We start from the raw sequence: 22046 nt of genomic DNA, 5'->3' as shown, positions 1-22046 counted from the left end.
ACATTTACTGGATCTGGCTAAAAGCTTACTGATTTGGTGCTACTAATACTATGAAGAAACATTATTAGAAGGGTTTAAGTGAAATCCAAGCTAGCTTGAAAGAGGGGTGTGGGTTTCCAAAGAAGAGAAAGAAGCTCACTCTCCTAAAAAAAAAACAAAAAAGAACTATCGATTTGAAGTAGCTTTGGTATGATTTTGGTTGGATTCGAGCAGATTTGGGGTTGAATCTTTGAGATTCAATGGTTTAATTTGGATTTTGGGTAGCTTGAGGATGAAGTTAGGGCTTGAGGTAGAAAGGAAAGAGGGGAAATCGTGAGATTTTCTCTCTCCTAAAAAAACCCCCCCAGAGATCCAAGTGTACAATCTAATGGACTTAACACTTGAAAATAATTTGGGTTAATTCCGTTTTAACCCCCGATTTGTGACCAACTGGCCGTTTTGGCCCCTAATTGTGTCCGGCAGTTCGTTTTGGCCCCAAAAAATTCCTAAATGGCCCCAACTTTTTTCAACCTCCCAATTCTACCCTCATGGCATTTCTGTAATTATATTTTTTTCCTTTTTCTTTGTCCACCTCATCTAACAATTGACACATCACTCTGTCCACCTCACCCTTCTTCTCCGGCAAAGGTTGCCGGCCGGAATAAAAAATTCCGGCCGGCCACCTTTACCAAAATAATTTTTTTTTTATTTTTTTTTATTTCTCTCTCTTCTTCATCTCCACTACCAGGTTTCCTTTCAGCTAATGATTTCCCCATCTTGATCACACTTTCTAAACCATGTCTTCCTTAAAAAGCTTCAGCAATCAATTCCCACCTTTTAGGTTCTCCAACTGGATGTTTTGAGATCTGTTTCTTCAACAATTCAAAATCCTCATCGACCCATTCTCTCTCTTCTTGAATCACAGATCCATTAGGTTTCTCTGTCTTCACCTTAGATTTCTCCGAATTAATAATACCTGATCCAATCACCGGAACCGTTGAATTCGAATTCAATGACAGATCTTCTGATTTCCTGGTTTTCTGTTTCCGATTTGATGTTCGTTTCCTGGAATCATCGATTTGTTCAGTTTGATCTTCATCTAGTTGTTCGAGAACCTCGCCTTGACCGACTCGAATATCACCACCTATGTACGAGATTGGAGCAAATGGACCGATGATAAGGGAGAGAGATAACCAGAGGAGAACAAATCTTAGGGTTTCAGATTGAACATAGAAAACGGAAAGAGCAATAACAAGGATAGAAAGGAAAATGCAAATTGAAGCCAAGGTTTTGTTTAATTTTAGGGTTTGTGGTTCGATTGGTGAGGATGATCCCTTAGAGAAGAGGAACCTTGGTCTGCTTTCTTCATCTAAGAACTCCATCTCTCCGTTGTGGAGCAGCTGGAGGAAGAGTTTGAGTGGAGGAAGGTCTGGTTCTCCGGCGAAGGGGCTCCGCCCCTTCGCCGGAGTTATAGAGAGAGAGAGAGTTAGAGAGAGAGAGAGGTAAAGAAAGAAGAAGAGAGAAAGAAAGAGATGAAGAAGAGAGAGAAAGAAGGAGATGAAGAAGAGAGAAATAAAAAAAAAAAAATTTATTTTGGTAAAGGTGGCCGGCCGGAATTTTTTATTCCGGCCGGCAACCTTTGCCGGAGAAGAAGGGTGAGGTGGACAGAGTGATGTGTCAATTGTTAGATGAGGTGGACAAAGAAAAAGAAAAAAAAAATAATTACAGAAATGCCATGGGGGTAGAATTGGGAGGTTGAAAAAATTTGGGGCCATTTAAGAATTTTTTGGGGCCAAAACGAACTGCCGGACACAATTAGGGGCCAAAACGGCCAGTTGGTCACAAATCGGGGGCCAAAACGGAATTAACCCAAATAACATATTCAAAACTAGAAGATTCGTATTGTGTTTGAAGGAAACAATGTTAAATGAGACTCTTCCCCAATTGTCAAATATAAGTCCTTTTTATATTTGCAACAAAAAAAAAAGTCATTTTTATATGATTTTATCCGAGATAATTGGCCTTTATCAGTGAATCTCATTCAAAACAAATTGAATTCTCTTGCTATCAAGCTGGCGCGCTAGAATAAAGCGGTTTTTGGGCATATTGACTATAAGATCAAAAACCTGGTTGAGGCCATTCAGAAGACCCAAAATTCAGTTCTGATTATGGAGCTCAATTCTCAACTCGAGGAAGCTTACAATCTTCAAGAAAGCATCTGGAAGGAAAAGTCGAGAGTTGCGAACATTCAGATGGGAGATAGAAATACCAAATTTTTTCATGCCAAAGCTATAACCAGGAATCGGAAAAATAACATCAACTTTATCCAAAAGAATGATAACTCGTGGAGTAATGACCTGTCAGAGATTGCTAGCATTTTTACGGATCATATCATCAACATTTCTTCTTCCACGAATCCGTCGAGATCTAGTAATATCCTTAACCTTTTCACTCAACAGATCTCGGTTTCGCAAAATCATAAGTTGATTGCTCTTCCGCATGAAGATGAGATTCGAGGAGCGACTTTCTCGCTGAAGCCCGAAGCAGCGCCGGGTGCGGATGGCTACCCCCCTTTCTTTTACCAATCGAATTGGGACACTGTTAAGATCGATGTTACCGAAATGGTAACCAAGTTTTTCACTACTTCCATTCTCCCTCCAGCTACCAACCATACTCATATTTGTCTTATTCCGAAAACTAAAACTCCACACACTACAGCGGATTATAGACCGATCAGTCTTTTAAATACTACTTACAAAATTATTACCAAAATTTTGGCTAACCGGTTGAAAACTATCCTTCCTGATATCATCTCGCCTTTCCAAGCTGCGTATGTTCCGGGCAGACAGATTACTGATAACATCATCATCAGTCAAGAATTGTCACACACCTACCGTACAAAAAAAGGGTCGAAAAACTACTTTGGGTTGAAGCTCGATATGTCAAAAGCCTTCGATCGGGTGGAATGGTCTTTTCTTGAATCGATTATGGTCAATCTCGGTTTTGATGAGCATTGGATTAGGCTTATACATACTTGTATTGCCACTTCCACTATGGCAGTTCTGATCAACGGGTGTCCAGGTCCTTCCTTTAACGTTACAAGAGGGATTAGGCAAGGGGACCCGCTATCTCCTTTTCTGTTCACTCTGGCAATGGAAGGTCTTAGTCGATTATTGGATTCTCCTAACATCCCCTATAAATTCATTGGGATTACCATACCTCGGTCTAAGGTTACCATCAATCATCTTCTCTTCGCGGATGACTGCCTCATCTTCGGTCAAAACTCTCTTGATAATATCAGCAATCTGCTTCTCATCCTCAAAACTTTTAGTGAGGTCTCAGGTCAGGTGATTAATTACAACAAATCCACCATATTCTTCACCAAGAATACTCATCATAGATTCAAGCGCATGATTATCAAATCTCTGAAAGTCCAACAAGCTTCTTCTCTTGATAAATACTTAGGCACCAAACTTTTCATTGGCGCCAAGAAAAAACAGGCTTTCTCTTCCATGCTTGAGCCAATTCAACATAAACTGTCCAAATGGCAGACTAATCTTCTCTCGCAAGCTGGTCGCTCTATAGTCATTTCGACTATCACAGCGGCCGTTCCCCGATACCAGATGCAATGCTTTGCCATTCCGAAAGGCATCAGCAACCGCATGGAGACCACTCAACGGTCCTTTTGGTGGGGAAAAACCAAAACTATCCACACCATCAACTGGGCAGCTATTTGCCGACCACGGAAATTTGGCGGCCTTGGTTTTCGAAACCCGATAATGGACAATGGAGCGTTCCTCAGCAAACTCATTTGGAGGCTCCTCAAATTCCCAGATGCTCCGTGGGCTCAACTCCTTAAAGCTAAATACTTTCCTAAAAGCCCAAAACCGTTAACTGCTAAACCTGCTCACTCGTGGACTTGGAAATCTTTGCTGGCTATTATGCCGAAGGTTAATAATCTCATTTTTTGGGATGTTAATAAAGGTACTAACATTAATATTTGGGATGACTTTTGGATTCCGAATCATAAACCACCTCTTCAGAATCAGTACAATTGCCCCTTTGATAAGGTGGCAGATCTTATAAGGGGAAATCAATGGAATGTGGACTTATTAAATCTCTATTTTGATAATGAGGTGGGTAGAGCTATCCTTAGTATCAACATTCAATCTGATGCAGAGGACTCGATGATCTGGACCCTTACTAATACAGGTAAATTTACTATAAAGTCTATGTATACTCATTTAAGTTCGAACTATAATGATAACGATCTGACGGAATGGAGCTTCATTTGGAAAACTCCTACCATTCCTAGAATTAAACTATTCCTGTGGAAATGTTGCACTAATAGCTTACCTGTTAGAAATAAAATTGGCAGATATATAGGAAATTTGTATAATTGCCTTTTCTGTGATAGCCAGGAAACTACTACCCATCTGCTACTACATTGCCACTTTGCTAGAACTATTTGGCTGTATTTTGGAATCCTACCCGACAATTTTAACAATATCATTGAGTGGATTATGTACTGGAAAACTATGGATGTGGATAACATGACGATGATGGCGAAAATAATGTGGTTCATATGGAAGGTGAGATGTGAAAAATGTTTATCTTCAAAAGATACTAATCCTATGCAGGTTATACAAATGATCAAACAATTTTCCACGACTGTCTTAATAAAGCAACAAAGGAAGAAAGAACCAACTAAAGAAGTGTGGTTACCACCAGTAGCACCATTCCTCAAATTCAATGTTGATGCATCTTTCAAAACATGCACGGAACCAGCAGGAATAGGGTGGATTCTTCATGATGAAAACGGTGACTTTATAATGGCAAAGGCAGATATGGTTAGAGGACAGACAGCAGAAGAATGTGAAGGTCGAGCAATGCTGAATGCGATTCAATGGGCAGCTGAGGCTAAGATCGAATATATTCACATCGAAAATGACAACATCAATATTATTAATCATCTCAACAACAAGGGACGGGCGATCGATTGGCAAACGGGAAAATTGTTGGTCAATTTTGGAGCAACTATCTCTACATTCAAGGGTACTAAATTCACCTTTCTGTCGAGAAATCTGAATATGATAGCAGACAAATTGGCGAAATGGGGACGTCTTCATCGGTCGCAACAACTTTGGCACTCGAGGAACTCTATGAATCTAGATATTAATTGTAGTTAGGGAGTCAGTGGGCTTTCTCTTCAACAAAAAAAAAAGTACTTATAAAGGAAGTATTCAGATCATATGGAATACTCCAAAAAGTAAAAGATCATACGGAATACAAAAATTCAGAACCCTAAAAACAACTTATAGACCTTCATCCGGTCCTCCTTGTATAGTTGGTTCTAGGTGTCCTTTGCTATAGGCACCTCTTAGTATTATTCAACACGTTTCCTCCACGAGTTGAAGTTGGGCAAGAAATTTGAGTCGAGACTAAATTCAAAATTAACAAGTTGAATTGATCATAATCAAAAGACTTCGTCAAGATATTAGCTACGTGATGTTGGGTCTTGATGTAGTCAAATATGGTTATGGCCCTAACACTTTCCTCGACAAATCTGATCATATCAACCCAAACACGGGCTTTTTGTGTAGAGAACCGAGTTTGGTAGCCCAATTGATGTTTGGGAGATTTTATAGGGCCTCCTCATTTTTGTTAAAAGGCCTTCCTCAGTAATAATTTAGCAAGTAAAATGGTTCATGGGGAGGCCTTCTAACAAAATTGGGGAGGCCTTATAAAACTTCCCTTGATGTTTTAAGAGGTAATTACTAGAAAGGTCAAAATAATATTGAAAATGAGTAGAAAAGCACTAAACATTTGAAAATTATTATTCAGGTCAAAAAGTGTGCAAATACTAAAATACCCATTTTTGTCATTTTGTGTAACTAAATTGTTTTATTTTTCTTTAAACTTTAAATCGATATAATTTTTGTTTGAGATGTCGGATTTCTATAAAAATTATATATTTAGAAATGATTTTTCATTAGCTTTCTAACAAGATCCACTTTCAATACTTTTTTTTCCAAAAAAAAAACCCAGAAAAAAACGGCGTTTTTTTCCTTTACGTTTTTCTGCAAACGTGTTTGCAACAATCTGTCATGCAAACGTGTTTGCAACAATGTAAACTGCAAACATGTGTCTGCAAAATAGAGATTCCAAACATGATTTGCAAAATTTGCAAAATATAATCTTGAGTTGCATATCTTGCAAACTCAATTTGCAAATCGAGAACTATTGAGATGTTCGAACCACTCGGTTCAGCTCAAATGGTTGATGCATCAAATTATTCAAAATTTTCACTGCAAAAGAATAAGCTATCGAAGTTGTTTTGATGATTCGACAAAGTAACGAGAAATATACTGATAAACTAAATTCTTACAGACAAAAGTATCATTCTTCGAATCAGAACAACACAATAAAAACTAAATGTACTGCTGCGAAATGTTTTCGAAACCTTAAAAAGATGTAATCGAGATAGGAAACAAATGAAAAATGCAGTGATTGAAATACTGAAGTTGCTTTTTTGTGACCCTTTTTCTTCTACAAGTCGCCGAACATTCGAATTCCAAAACCTTTCTGTTTTCCACTGTCAAATTCATCTTCAAAATCATCGTTGATAAATAATGAAACGGTGGAAACCAGAATATCCACCATCAAAGAGTTGCTTGTCCATTGACATACATGTCTTAGCAACTCTCCCATTCATATCTACTCCGGATAGTACACTTGCTGATGTATCAACAACTTTCCTTCATTGTTCAGTTTGCACTATGAGTTTCTTCATTTCAAACTCCAAACCTGCCTTTTCTCCTTTAATGGCTTCAAATTTCTAGGTTAATAGAGCAACATGATTGAAGTAACCCATGCTACTTTAACGGTTTGACACATAATTCAGTTTGTAGTTAGTATTGGAAGTAGGGTTGAAACTCTAGAAATTGAAAAGTTTGATGCTTGAAGAGTTTCAAAAGAATGCTGCTATTATGCCAATATAAAACCTAATCAGCAAAACTACATTGAAGATAGCTATTTGTGTAAAGAAATTTCCAGTAGTAAACTATCATAAGCCCTAAATGTCAAGAATTTAAAAGCTTATGGCTATGAATATCATCTTAACCAGTTAAAATTATTATTATTTTCCCCAACTCCACTAACATTTATACATTATCCTATTAGATAGAGATTGGCATTAAATCCTTAATTGGTCAATCTGAGTACAGAACATTGGAAAATAATCAATACCTAAATCATTCAAAGAAACAAAATTTAGGGTTACAATGAGCCAACTAAAAAACTTACATGATAGAGAGAGAGAAAGACTAACTCTGCCGAGTCTGAGATCAAGCAAATCCAGTGGAGTAGTATAACACAATGTCTTATTCTCTCTCTCTAAGATGGATTGGAGAATTTTCCCCCAAAAACCAGTGAGATCGAAAAGTTGTTGTTGTTCATTCAAAACGGGCTTCTGTTCTTTGTGTCTCTCTCTCTAGGCCGCTATACCGTACACATTTTTGTAGAAGAACAAACCCTAAAATGGTTCTCGTTTTAGATTGGCCTGAATTTTGTAGATCAGATTCCATTGTTTGAAGATTGATGAAGAAGTGCTGAAGGAGAAGAAGAAGAACAAACCCTAAATTGGTTCTCGTTTTTTAGGCAGAAATAGAGTAATAAGTTTAAGGGCATTTTGGGAACCAAAAGAATAGAAAATGACCTGAATGATAATTTCTCATATTATTTCAAACCTTATGTATCATTATCAATATTATTATGACAACTTTTGGTTAATAGAAAAAAATGATGGTTTTCTTGGTTATTATGATAATATTTTGAACCTAAATAGTCATATTAAGATCGACCGGTTTGTGGCAGTACACTAAATAGGGAAGTGTTTACTGACCTAATAATTGTTGAACAACAAACTACATAGATGGGGTGGTGGCGTAGTTGGGTACTGGGTAGGGAATAGGCCTCATTGCTAAGAGAGTGAACCTGTGGTAGAGACACTCCATTCTGTTTTCCCCTTCAACTTTCCATCTCACAAATCATCTACCACAAATTTCAAAGAAAAAGAAATATATATCACAAAAGATGTCTTTCATAAATAGAAGTTTAAGAACATTACAGATTGTTTTGTGGAATTTGAGGTCATGGTTCAAGCACTTCAACATTATTTTTGTTCGAGCGGTTTTATAGGTACAACAAATTCTTCTTCAAGAATGACCTTTCTTTGTGGCCACTATCCCAGTTGAATTTTAGTTGGGAGATGTGACTGGAGAATTTAAAGAGATAAATTTAAACACTTGTTCTCTCTAAATCTTGTCCGATCACGTCACTTACCCGGAAGACTGGCCTGGCCGTGCATTCTAGCCAGTCTAATTTTTTTTTTTTTATCATATACAACAAAATTTATTTAACATATTGTTTTAGAATTAAAAATACATATAGTCTCGTTTACTTGTGTTATTTATTTTGCAAACTTATCATGCTACATAGGTTTCCATAAACTATCATGTTTCAAAATCGCAGACGTGTGGAGTTCTTATCTTGCCCATCCATCTTTTGCATCTTAATTAATAATGCATTCAATCAGAAAAACAGAGACTGGGGTGCGTCTGTAGGCACCCCAAAAATTACTCAGGCTCAACTACACTCTTGGCACATTTTGTGTGCCTCGGAATGTCCCAATCTATTGGGCCCAGAGAGAGAAAGTGGCCAAGAATAATTTTGGGGGCGCTTATACACTCCCTTGAATTCCGGTCAGTCGATTTCCTCCAGGATTTATTAATTTTTTTTTCTTATTTATGCAAGCAGTACTTTATTTATGAATCAAACGTCTACAAGAAAAAGAGAAACACAAAACAAACAACATCTAAGCATAAAAGAAATACTTCGAATCAAAACAGAATTTATGGCCGAAACCTTCAAAAGCGGGAGAGTAGTAACGAAATCCAACCAACAAGAGTTTTAGTAGAGTCAGAATCTACTGCAACCATCTTGACTCAAGCATGAGATCTTGATAAACCATCACAATCCATAAAACTTCCGAACAAATCATTACGTACTTGGCCCAAAAACACAAAAATAAAGAACAACTCTCACCAGTGGCGGGACCAAGATTTGAAGTAGGCACAGGGTGAAAGTTGATGTCAAGAAAAATCATCTCTAAGAATTCAAATAAAAAATGAAAACAGTGACACATATTGTCGTAGTTCCAACGAGATTACAATATGATTGAAACTAGACAAACTAAACAGATACATTAGATAGTTGTAGTTGGAACTCGAACTGTCAAGATCCAAACACATTCGTAATAAGAAAATTTTTTACATTTGGTATAAGAAAAATTGAAATAAAAAAGAAATTGTCGAAACTTCATTTTAGTGCAAACAAAACTTCATGTAAATTGCGTTTGGTATATGTAACAGGAAGAATTAGCTAAGAAAAGATTAGTGTTAATTCAGAATCCAAAATCAAACACACCCTTGTATTCAATAAAGGAGTAGTAAATTTCTTATTCTAAAAACAAAGGTGAGGGAATTGAACTCATGACCACCATCCACCGTTTACGATGCCCAATTGACCACTTGAGTCAAAGAAGATAAATATTACTTTACAAAGCAGGTTTTCTTTTACATGTTAGTGGGTTGACCCAGACTGCAGTTAAGCCCACTAATACCTCTGACTCTCACGAAACATGATAGGGGGACTTAACATATTGAAAGTAAATCTATTAAGTTGAAATGTTTTCCTTACATTTCACGGTGAGACAGATTTTATTTGTGCAGATATTGAACACAATTTTTCCTCTGTCTCGGCTTATGGAGCAGGAAAGTAATGGGATTCTAGAAGCTTTACTCGTGAGACAAAAACATCTCACAAGAAAAGAAATCACAAGGTCACGGTCCCCTCACATAAATCAACTTAGGTTGTGTTTGTTTTTTTGTGAAGGTCTGAATCTGAATTGGCTGAATCTGAATTGACTGAACTGAATTAGATGAATCTGAATTGGTTGAGTAAGATGTTTGTTTTCCAAATCTGAATCATTTAATCTGACTAAGGAAAAGTTACATTTATAACCCCATTTATATTATTAAGGAAACAAAAAAAAACCCTATCTTTAATTTTTCTTTTTCACTTTCCCTTTCTCTCTCCTGTCCTCTTTTTCACTTTCCCTTTCTCTCTCCTGTCCTCTTTCTCAAAGTGCCGGCTGCTACTTCCTAGATCATCTAAACCCTAATTCACATAATAATAAAAAGATCTTGTTACCTTCTCTATCCTCCATAGTTGCATAAACGAGTACCTTCCCATTTTACTTTAGAAACGACTTAGATCGAAGACCAAAAGTTGTAGCTTGATGGAGTGGTGACTGTTGTATTTGCTCTCTTTCTCTCTCTCTCTCTCTCTCTCTCTCTTTCTCTCCCTCTCTCTCTCTCTATAGTAGAAGATTAGCCAAAGCCAGATTGACGCCGAATCTAACAAGGGTTTCCGACAAGATAGCTCTCACCAGATCCGACAAGGGTTAACAAGCCCTTCATGTGGTGGTGGTGGTGGTGGTGGTGGTGGTGGTGGTGGTGGTGGTGGTGGTGGTGGTGGTGGTGGTGGTGGTGGTGGTGGTGGTGGACGAAGAGTGTTCAGAAAGCCCATCATCTTGTTGTGATGGTGTTGAGGTGGTGGTTAGGGCGTGTTTGAGATTGGCACTGTGTGCTCTTGTTTTTTTGTTGTGTTATGTGGTGGTGGTGTTAGTGGTGGCAGCGACGGCGGTGGTGGTGGTGGTGAAATGAAGAAGATGAAACTAGAGTAATTTTAGGTTTTTGCGGGGGTATATTTGTCATTTGTTACTTTTCAACAGCTGGGTTGATTTTTCAGACTTGTTTTAAAGTCTGAAAAAACTGGGTCTTAATTCAGCCAATTCAGATGTCTAATTTAGTCAGCCAATGTTTCAGATTTTGTCAAACAAAAAAACAAACATCTGAAATCTGAATTGAGATCCAATTCAGATTTCAGATCTGAAAATTTTAAAAAACAAACAGCACCTTAATCTCATTCTTTCTAGAAGCTTTCCGAGGTGCCTAATTTTAAGCTCAGATGGAATAAGGCGCAGAAGTGGCCCTGGTAGGTAGTAGGTATGGCTGGAGATTTTAGAGCTGCCAGGGGTTTTGATGTCATATCAGTTAAGGGGACCCAAATTCTTGTTCTAATGGATATTTGTATATGATCTTCTTCTGTCTTGGAGCTGATTAGAATGAATCTTCCAACCTGTATAATTGGTACTATGATACATCAACTAACTTTTTTTGATGAGGAACATCAACTAACTTGTATTCCTTCTTTTTGGTTTACTTTATAATAATAACAACAACAACAATAATAATAATAAATAATCGTTTAGGTAGCATACTCGAAAACCTTATAGTATAAGATAAAATATACTCCCAAGAGACTCAAGAGACTAAGAGAATGTCCCACCACCAAATAATTGCGCGGAGGAGTCTTAACTGCTTAAATAATCAACACCTTCAAACGAATTAAATCGATTAATAAACTTGTAGTTAAATGAGTCAGAGTAGAGTTGAAGTCGATTTAGGCCAGGAAGCCAACAATTGACAATAGTTAGTGTGGAAGTAAAACTTATAAAGGTTTATACAAAAAAAAAAAAAAAAAAAACTAGTACAACTTACAAAGATAAATGGGATCGAATTATTGCAGGGCATTCTTGTTGGAATCGGAGCCGAATTTGGCTTGACCCGACTCGTCAAACTCAGAAACGGAATACTCCATTGCGTTCGTCTCGTCGAGCTCTTCAAGTTAGAGCCAAGAATCACTCGAATCCGATTCCGAATGAATGAGACATTCAAGTTTAAAGTTTGGACGAAGATCGGTTGAAATAAGGACTAAAACGTCAAAAGGGACAAATCATTTTGGGGATCGTTTGAGCGAAGCACGCGCGTCCAAATCTGGATGGCTGGCGTTCAGTCCGCGGGATTGCACGAGATCTAACGGACTCGTGTTGGATATCATGGGACAATGTTGGGACTTGTCGCTACGCGTTGGATCAACGAGATCCAACGGCGAGCGTTCACCCCGTGTCGGTCCATCTTCGGTACTTCGCGAGATCTTCATCCAACGGCTCATCTGTTGATCTGTTGGGCACGTTTCTGTCAGCATCCAACGCTTGCCGTTCTGTCTGCATATTTAAGGTAAATCCGACGCCCCAGATTATAAGCGACTTCAATATTCAGTTATACTTCATGTTTGGTCCCTAGTTCCGAACAGTTGTGTCCTAACACCCCAAAAGACACTATATACCCATTCACTTCCTATATAAACAACCCAAACTCACTTCATTTTTCATCAATCAATTCATTCTCTTCTTCTCTTCTCTTCTAACAATTAGTATTTCTGTGTGTCTGGAATACTGATTGGGAAGTATTCTAGTATATCTAGAAAAATGAAGAAAGAAGTTTTGAGTGAAGTGATAATCTTAAAGCGTATAGAAGATCGAAGTCATTCCCTTCTTCTCTTCTCTTCTAACGATCAGTATCTGATTGGGAAGTACTCTAGTATATCTAGAAACTCTTCTAACAAACAGTATCTGATTGGGAAGTATTCTAGTATATCTAAAAAAGGAAGAGAGAAAGTATCCGAGTGTCTAGAAGATCTATTCGCCTCAAGAGCTCATATTATTTACGAAAGTTCGCCCGCTTTCAGAATATAGAAGTACCATCTAAAATTCTGAAAGGATAGTCGTTGTATCCCGAAGGCATACACCCTAACGATTGGTACTGTTACGGGGGTGTAAAATGTCTTAAGGAATGAGAATTTATTCTCGCCTCGACTCCATAATCTTTTGTCTATCTTGGTTAATCCGAAAGAAGGAATTACTGATAAAGTCGGTATCCGCTTATCGTTTATCTCTCTATAACTTAGAGAAAGGAAGTTCCCTACTTCAACCTAGACTCTGACGTCCGAACATCATCCTCTATTGGCTAATTATTAACAAGTGTCCTCGTAGCTTGCTAGAACACATAAATTAAACAAGAGAAAACAAATATCATGATGTTTAATTTTATCAATCAGAAGTTAAAGTGTGGAGTTCCCGTATATGGATGAAGCTAGCTAACAGTATAAAAAGCTTTTGCTGCTAAAGATGCAGACACAAATGTTAGTTGTCGAAAACGAAAGATGATTGAACTACATTTAGCAAGTAAAATTAAGTATGTACTACACTTTTACATACTTTAAGCATTTGCAGTCTTCAAGCATTGAGCTGACTCGGTGTTACTACATCAATAACCTTATTTCTTTTACCTTCAAAAGAAACAAGAGCAATCACAAGACTCACCCACTATCAAAAACCAGTTCCCTGTTCTTCTTTTTGTTCTTCCATTGACTAAGATTCTCTTATTTTTTTGTTTTCTCCTCCACTAGCTATCTTCGTTTTCTCCTCAAAGCTTCGCTCTCAGGTTGCCTTTGCAAAATTCTTGATTTCTCATCATAAACACTATGCACGTCCAATGACTTTGATCTCCTAAGAATTCCAAATGTGCATCTGACTTTCTTATGCTATTTTCCATCTTGAGTGACTCGATCAATTGAAAAGAAAACAAATTCCCTAATTTCTATCTCCAATTATGCATGTTTTTCGACTCAAAACCCTAATTTCATATCTAACGACAAAAAAAAAGAATCATCTAAATATTGAACATAAATTAAGAAGTCACGCCCGAAACTACTTAGAAATGATGGGGCCATTTGGAAAATAACCCCAGCGTTAGTTACCCCTACACTCTCACACCATTGAACGGAGGACACTCCCACTTTTGTCCTCTAATGGCACCTGTAAGTTTTTGTACATATACTAGCATTTATGCTAACCGGCTGTTTGGTAATTAATTAAAGCAGCACTTATTCTAGACGGTTTTTCACATCGACGGTTTCAACTTTCACCCTATCTGTCTGCTAAAAACAAGGGGAGGCGCCCACTGCCTCTCTCTCTCTCTCTCTCTCTCTCTTTCTCTCTCCCCTGCCTAAATATCATCTTTCTTCTCTCTCTATAAAGCTTCCAACTCCCCCCTCTCTCACTCTTGCCTTCTCTCTCTCTCTCCCTTTTTTCAAAGTAGTATTTCTCTTTCTCTCTCTAGATTTCCAAATTCTTCTTCCAATGGCAGGAAGCAAAACCCTATCTTCTTCTACTTCATTTCAACTCTCTCACAATCATAACCGCTTACCCTCCGCCTCCTCCTTCACCAAAACAATCAATTTCCAGCGATCGATGTCTTTCCCCAATCAAAATCAAAGCAAATTCAAAATCCAAGCTACCTCAGCAGAAACCCTACCAAGATTCAATGCTAAGAAATCCAAAAACTTCTATGAGATTCTGCGAGTCAAAGAAACAGCTTCACTAGCAGAAATCAAAACCGCTTACAGAAGTCTAGCGAAGAGGATTCACCCTGACGCAGCTACATCTGAATCGGATAGCAGCGAATTCATTGAGATTCATGAGGCATATGCAACTTTATCCGATCCAACGGCAAGAGCTCGCTATGATTTTACCATGCGACTCGTCGGAATGAAGAGATGGGATGATGGAATTGGAAACCCTATATTTGTGGGTCGGGTAACAAGAAGGTGGGAGACGGATCAATGCTGGTAATTTTTAGGGTTAGGCTGGTTTAGGTTAGGTAGGTCATTCATGATCGTGGGGTTTACTTCTCTCTTTCTCTCTCTAGAATTCTCAATGTCCTATGGGGGAAGAGAGCTTGAAAACCCTCGATTGATAATGACTGGAAGACAAAGGGTATGCTGAGGCTATTGATATGAGATTAATGGAGGTGAAGAAGGGGAGTGTTTGGTTAGTCTGTCTTTTTCAATTTCCCCAATTTTGTAAAGCAATTCCCTCTGTAAATATTTAGTAGAATTTTGAAATGGTGGAAGGAAACAAGATGATTTCCAATCGGCTTCTTTTTTTTTTTTTCCTTTTCTCTTATTAATTCTTATCATCATATCATAATAATTCGATTATTTCCATTGACTTTTGCCTTAGGCAATGTTTGGCGCTACAGAAAAGAAACAACAGTCTTAAATACTCTTAATGTTATTCTCAGTAATACTTCAATGTTTTGTTTGATACAAAAAATAGGGCCATCAAGACTGATTTTGAACATAGATGATTTGATTTACTATTGTAAGAGATGAAAGAAATGCAACCCAATTCACCATCTTTTTTGTTGATTTCCCTTTTAAGGGCCTGTTTGATACACAAGAAAATCGGGTTAGAAAATAGATTTTGGTAAGAAAATAGATTTTCCGCCGTTTTGTTAAACATAAAAAAAAGGTATAAAACCAATTTCCAACGGGAAAAGAAAGTTGGAAAAAAGAGTGCAAAGTTTTATCACATTTTATATGGTAAATTGTTTTTCTCACCTTCTCCCCCATTTTTGACTTCTGTCCTGGATAACTCTCTCTCTCTCTTTATTGGTCTCTTTTGCAATATTTTCTCTCTCAAGTGTTGAACTTCATTTTCGATAAAGATCAAGAATCATCTCCAGATTTAAGTATTAACCCAATAATATGGAAAAAGATGAGATGAAATTTCAATTTCAAATAAAGTAACAAAATTTCTATAGGTCATAATACAATATAATTCACATATTGTAGAGTACAATAACCAACATGAGCGAGTATGAAGATCCCTAAAACACCGATCAAAAGCCCTAATCCTGTTTAAGTTTTTTCTTCACTGACAGACTGAAAACCTTAAAATGCCAGTTCCTGATTTTGAGATTTGGGAACGAGAATATGAGATTTGGGAAAGAGAAAATAAGGAGAAGAAGACAAAATTCTGAAGGCACCCCTTAAAGTCCAATTAATATCTTATTTTCTGAAGGCACTCCTTAAAAAGTTTATTTTGTACATTACTTTCTAAAGACACCTTTTATTTTTCCTACTCCTTGTCGAACCTTCAAACATAATTTCACATGTTAAAATTTTGATTTTTTTTTCCATTAAAAAATTCACTTGCACATCCAAATATTTCACCCGAATCAAATAGAGACTAAGTTTGTATTCATACTTTGTTGGTAATGTGATCCATGCTGCATTTCAACTGCCAAATACTATTTTATGATATTATTAATAAACTTATGGTGCGTTTGGTTGCAGGATTCATGAATCCACAGATTCATGAGTCTTTGGGATTCATGATTCCACAGATTCATGAATCCAAATGGTTTCTTTTGGTTTGTTTGGTAACCAATAAGAATTCTAGGATTCCTGATTCCTTCATTTAAAATCCTTTGATTTGTTTGTCTATTATATTTGGATTCTTACAAAATAAGATTCTAATTAGAATAATATCCTTCAAATTCATGAATACTATCCCAAAAACAAAATCTCATCCAAATATTGTCTCTAGGTAACTGAAATTTCATGAAACTTATTTTTTTTCACGAAAATTTCAAAAATAGTTAATTCTTTCTACAAAATAATTATTTCAAAATAATTATTTTTTTTTCAAAATCATTATTTTTTCCTTCTACAAAATAATTACTCTATAAAAATAATGATAAAAAAAATTTAATGATTTTTGAAAAAAATTAATGATTTGAAAAAAATAATGATTTAAAAAAAATAATGATTTTTGAAAAAAATAATGATTTTTGAAAAAAATAATGATTTAAAAAAAAATTAATGATTTTTGAAAAAAAATAATGATTTTTGAAAAAAATAAGGATTTAAAAAGAATAATGATTTTTGAAAAAAAAAATAATGATTTTTGAAAAAAATAATATGATTTAAAAAAAAAAATTAATGATTTTTGAAAAAAAATAATGATTTCTGAAAAAAAAAATAATGATTTTTCAAAAAAAATGATTTTTGAAAAAAATTAATAATTTTTAATAATTTAAAAGAATAATGATTTTTGAAATAATAATTATTTTAAGTTTGAAATTTAGGTTTATTAATCCAAAATCCTAGCAAATCTTAGGGGGTAGGGTGGGATCTTGGAATTAGGAATCCTTAAGATTTAAGAGTCATAGGATTCTTGGTGGCCAAACAGACCAAAGATTCATGATTCTTACCAAATCTAACTTTTGATAGGAATCCTACTTAGGAATCCTGCAACCAAACTCACCATTAATAAATATTATAGTTTCTGTTTGCATAACAATATTATTACTGATTCATATCTGTTACTCTACAACGAGTGGTTCACCACGAGGCGGTCAATATGAAAACTGAACAACTCCACACGTTTAAAAGCAACGTTAAAACGACACAATCTGCATAATAACGAATAGGAATGACACGATGTGGTCAAATGGGTCATGGTGTGCAATGGTTTTGCTCAAAAACCTGTATGGCCACACTCCATTTAAAAGTAGTCCACACTCCATTAAAAAATTGCAACACAACCAATCACAAAATGTGAACTGTCGTCAACAACTGTTTCGTCAGGTGGTTGTGCATCAACTCTAAAAGCCCAGAAATCACAAGTTCGATTCACGATGGAGGTGGAACCTGATGATGTCAAAAAGTGGTTGATTTGGTTATCTTCCTGAGGATTGAGATCTATGATCAGATGGTGAACTTTCCTAAGGTATTTGATGAAATCCAGGAGAGAACTCAAACTCCGAGTTTAGGATATGGCAATTGGTCTCTTTCCAGGGCAAGTCGAATCTGCTTATGTATGTTTGAATGATCGTCGTAGAGCACGACTAAGATGACGCGGTGGTAAAGGCACTTCTGTTGATGATATCCACTGTGACAGAAGACACATTACAGTTGGTGTACGAAAAGTGGACCTTTTGGCTCTATCTGGCCTTCCAGGTCATTAGTGTGCTTCAGGTACAACAGAGATTGGATGGGCCAAGCTCGTTCTAGCAGATCGCTCTAATTCGAGTCTCTAGTCATATCAGAGCTCAGGTGCCTAAGAGACTCATGCCAACTTTCCATGTCACAGATCAATTAACAAGATACCGTCGGATCCACCTCGATGATGGCTTTGACGCGGGTTGGTCCATATGCATTTTGATCAATTTGTTGACCTCTTCTTAACTTCGTCAAAGTTAACAAATATTTGGCTCAACACGAGTCTCCCACTCCTTAACTAAAAGAAGAGAAGATGAGGAGTAGATGAACTTCTTGTCAGAGTTCATTTGCAATGCTAATGTATCAATATTTTATGGTCTGGATGCATACCTACTAGAGCATCCAGTCGCACTCTGCTTGGGGATAAGGTGAAAAATACAACTTTTAGGGGGGGTAGTGGAGCAAGACTTTCGCGGACTCTCAAGAGTCCGCGAAAGTCTGAGGCATTCAAATCCAGACATTTGAGAGTCCACGAAAGTTTGAGGCATTCAAATCCAGACATTTGAGAGTCCACGAAAGTCTGAGGCATTCAAATCCAGACATTTGAGAGTCTATGAAAGTCTGAGGCATTCGATTGTAGACAAAATATGTCCCAGACTTTGGTGGATTTCATAGTTTGATGGATTTGTGAAGGATTTGGGACAAATTTGGAAGCCAAAATGTCTTTCAAAAAACAAGAGACATTTGAAGTCCATCATGTGATCAAACAACAATAACAATATTAAAATAATAAATGTCTACCAAATGTCCGTCAATGTCCACAAATATTCACAGATGTCTACGAAAGTCGAAAAATATATTTTTGAAATGTTAGTATAAATATATTATTTCATGTGATTAAACAATAATAATAATATTAAAATAATAAATGTCTACCAAATGTCCATCAATGTCCACAAATATTCACAGATGTCTACGAAAGTCGAAAAATATATTTTTGAAATGTTAGTATAAATATATTATTTCATGTGATTAAACAATAATAATAATATTAAAATAATAAATGTCTACCAAATGTCCATCAATGTCCACAAATATTCACAGATGTCTACGAAAGTCGAAAAATATATTTTTGAAATGTTAATATAAATATATTATTTCATGTAATTAAAAAATAATAATATTATTAAAATAATAAATATGTACCAAATGTCCATCAATGTCCACAAATATTCACAGATGTCTACGAAAGTCGAAAAATATATTTTTGAAATGTTAGTATAAATATATTATTTCATGTGATTAAACAATAATAATAATATTAAAATAATAAATGTCTACCAAATGTCCATCAATGTCCACAAATATTCACAGATGTCTACGAAAGTCGAAAAATATATTTTTGAAATGTTAGTATAAATATATTATTTCATGTGATTAAACAATAATAATAATATTAAAATAATAAATGTCTACCAAATGTCCATCAATGTCCACAAATATTCACAGATGTTTACGAAAGTCGAAAAATATATTTTTGAAATGTTAGTATAAATATATTATTTCATGTAATTAAAAAATAATAATATTATTAAAATAATAAATATTTACCAAATGTCCATCAATGTCCACAAATATTCACAGATGTCTACGAAAGTCGAAAAATATATTTTTGAAATGTTAGTATAAATATATTATTTCATGTGATTAAACAATAATAATAATATTAAAATAATAAATGTCTACCAAATGTCCATCAATGTCCACAAATATTCACAGATGTCTACGAAAGTCGAAAAATATATTTTTGAAATGTTAGTATAAATATATTATTTCATGTGATTAAACAATAATAATAATATTAAAATAATAAATGTCTACCAAATGTCCATCAATGTCCACAAATATTCACAGATGTCTACGAAAGTCGAAAAATATATTTTTGAAATGTTAATATAAATATATTATTTCATGTGATTAAAAAATAATAATATTATTAAAATAATAAATATTTACCAAATGTCCATCAATGTCCACAAATATTCACAGATGTCTACGAAAGTCGAAAAATATATTTTTGAAATGTTATTATAAATATATTATTTCATGTGATTAAACAATAATAATAATATTAAAATAATAAATGTCTACCAAATGTCCATCAATGTCCACAAATATTCACAGATATCTACGAAAGTCGAAAAATATATTTTTGATTAGCACAAATATAATATGCATTACACATTTTGTCAATGGACTCAAAATCTTAAAATGTCCCCAGGACATTTTGTCTATGGATCAAATGTCTTGAAATGTCTATAAAGACATTTTGTCTACAAACTCTCAATGTCTTGAAAATGTCTATGAACACATGTTGTCTATAATAAGTCATTCGAAATGTCTTGAAATGTCTACGGGACATTTTGTCTATGAAAGTCTGTGAAAGTCCCGTTCCACTACCCCCCTTAGAAAGAGTGTCCGTAGTGGTGCCCATTGAGCTTCTTTAAATTCTTGTGGTGCCAAGAAATTTAACATAATGCCACTAATATTTCTCAAGGGAAGTTATATAGGCGCCCAAAATCTCTACCTTGCCCACATGATTCGCCCATGACTTGGTCAATTCGCTACGATTGAGGAAGCTCGTGAGTATTTGTACCAACAAGGCTACACAACCCACCTCTAGGGACTCCCACTTGAATCGCATGTGAGAGAAACAAGAGTTTCCTTGTTTCTCTCTCATCTCACATGTTTAGTCACGTGGAGAGAGAAACAAAGGTTTCTCTCACATGCGGTTCAAGCGGGAGTCCCTGGAGGTGGGCTGGGTATACTTTTTGTATTTGTACTCATTCGAGTGAAAAGAACACACAAGACATTTGCAGGTGTGAGGAGGAGCGCCTACAAACACCAATAGTTTTTACTCTTAAACCTCATCGCTTATTACTTCTCTAGGCAGTCGTCCACATTTATCAGAATCAGACTAAAGCATATTTGGCGAAATTTCAAGAATACCCATTGTTTTTCTCAATTTGGGGAGGACAATGTTGGCAATAAATATAAAATTTAAGCAAAAAATTAAATTTTGTTTTAATCACACCATTATAAATAGGTGGAAGGAAATAGAACTCAGAGGAGTAATAACAATTTAGGGAGAGAGAGAAGATGAGAAAGCTAAACAAAACTCAAAATGCTTCAACAATGGCTGAAGCTGTAACAAATAATTAACACCCTATTCTTTTTTCTTTAATATGAAGTCCTTCCTAAGGAAGATTGTTTCTTGTTGGGTTTTTGAAGAACAAGGGATGGCCCAAACCAATCCACGGCTTACCCAATACCAAAGGTCTCACCGGAAACCACCAGGCGTGGTGGCTGCTGCTTCGAATAACGAAGAATCTAGTTTTCCTCTGATTTATTCTCCTAATGGGGAAAGGGGTACCGGTGAGATCAAACTGAAGAAATTGAAATCATTATCGGAGAAGAATAAGCAGTGGAAACCATCTCTCCGTCCAATTTCTGAGGATAAGGTTGTTGATTTAGTGACCGGAAGGAGTACTAAAGGAATGATGACGACGAAGAAGAAACTGTCTGTGAGATCATCCATGTCGGTGGCTCCGATTCATGTTCACGACGACGATGGAGATTTCAGGTAAAAAGTTAGTAGTAATAAAGAGAGAAATCTTTCTTTTTGCCTTACTTTTTGGGTTTCATTAAAAAGAAAAAGTAAATAAAGTGAGGTTTCGGTGGCCATACTCCTGCCCGTGAATGAAATGAAAACCTTTATTTCATTTAATGTTCATTGTTATTAAATATGTTTGCTTCACATTTTCATTTTTCTATTTTAATTTTTTCATTTCGATTAAGTTAGTTTTATGATTGAAATTTGAAAGGTTGAGCTTTATTTTCACCCATTAAAGATGACAAATTTTTAGAGTAGTACTCAATTTTAACAGTTGATTTTTATCTTGCTTATTTATCCGTTTAAAATTAGGTCTTCGGTCTCTCATTTTTCTTTGCCGGAGAAGGGTTGTCCACCTCGTGTCGGTGAGACCCTTCATAAAAAAATCTTTCTTTTTTCTTCTTCTCCTCTTCTCACCACCACCGGTTGCCTACCAACATAATCTCTCTTTCCTTCATTCTCTCTTCTTATACTCCCTTCATCTCCATCATCCCTCGGCAAATCTGATCCACCGACATGGAGAAGAAGAAAGGAAGAAAACGAAGGTAAAAATATTTGACGTTGGGCAACAAGCAAC

General features: G+C 35.9%; 2 protein-coding genes across 2 annotated transcripts; both read left to right on the top strand.

Annotated features, from left to right (window-relative positions):
• The first annotated feature begins 2147 nt into the window (after positions 1-2147).
• On the top strand, positions 2148-5168 carry LOC147549642 (uncharacterized). Its single transcript, XM_086668359.1, has one exon. It carries the CDS (start codon positions 2148-2150, stop codon positions 5166-5168), a length of 3021 nt encoding a protein of 1006 aa, XP_086524485.1.
• Positions 5169-14257: 9089 nt separating this feature from the next.
• LOC147549641 (Chaperone DnaJ-domain superfamily protein) lies at positions 14258-14638 on the top strand. The gene has a single exon (XM_086668358.1). The coding sequence runs from the start codon at positions 14258-14260 to the stop codon at positions 14636-14638; it is 381 nt and encodes a 126-aa protein (XP_086524484.1).
• Positions 14639-22046: the final 7408 nt, after the last annotated feature.

Source organism: Eschscholzia californica, unplaced genomic scaffold, assembly GCF_041429995.1.
Source record: "Eschscholzia californica isolate CP2 unplaced genomic scaffold, dmEscCali1.0.p SCAF_3, whole genome shotgun sequence".
Classification (NCBI taxonomy): domain Eukaryota; kingdom Viridiplantae; phylum Streptophyta; class Magnoliopsida; order Ranunculales; family Papaveraceae; genus Eschscholzia; species Eschscholzia californica.
This window is presented reverse-complemented; position numbering and strand designations above follow the sequence as displayed.

What these genes read in the sequence shown, in the direction of transcription:
- LOC147549642 (XM_086668359.1), top strand. Translation starts at nt 2,148, where the DNA reads ATGGAGCTCAATTCTCAACTCGAGGAAGCTTACAATCTTCAAGAAAGC.
- LOC147549641 (XM_086668358.1), top strand. Translation starts at nt 14,258, where the DNA reads ATGTCTTTCCCCAATCAAAATCAAAGCAAATTCAAAATCCAAGCTACC.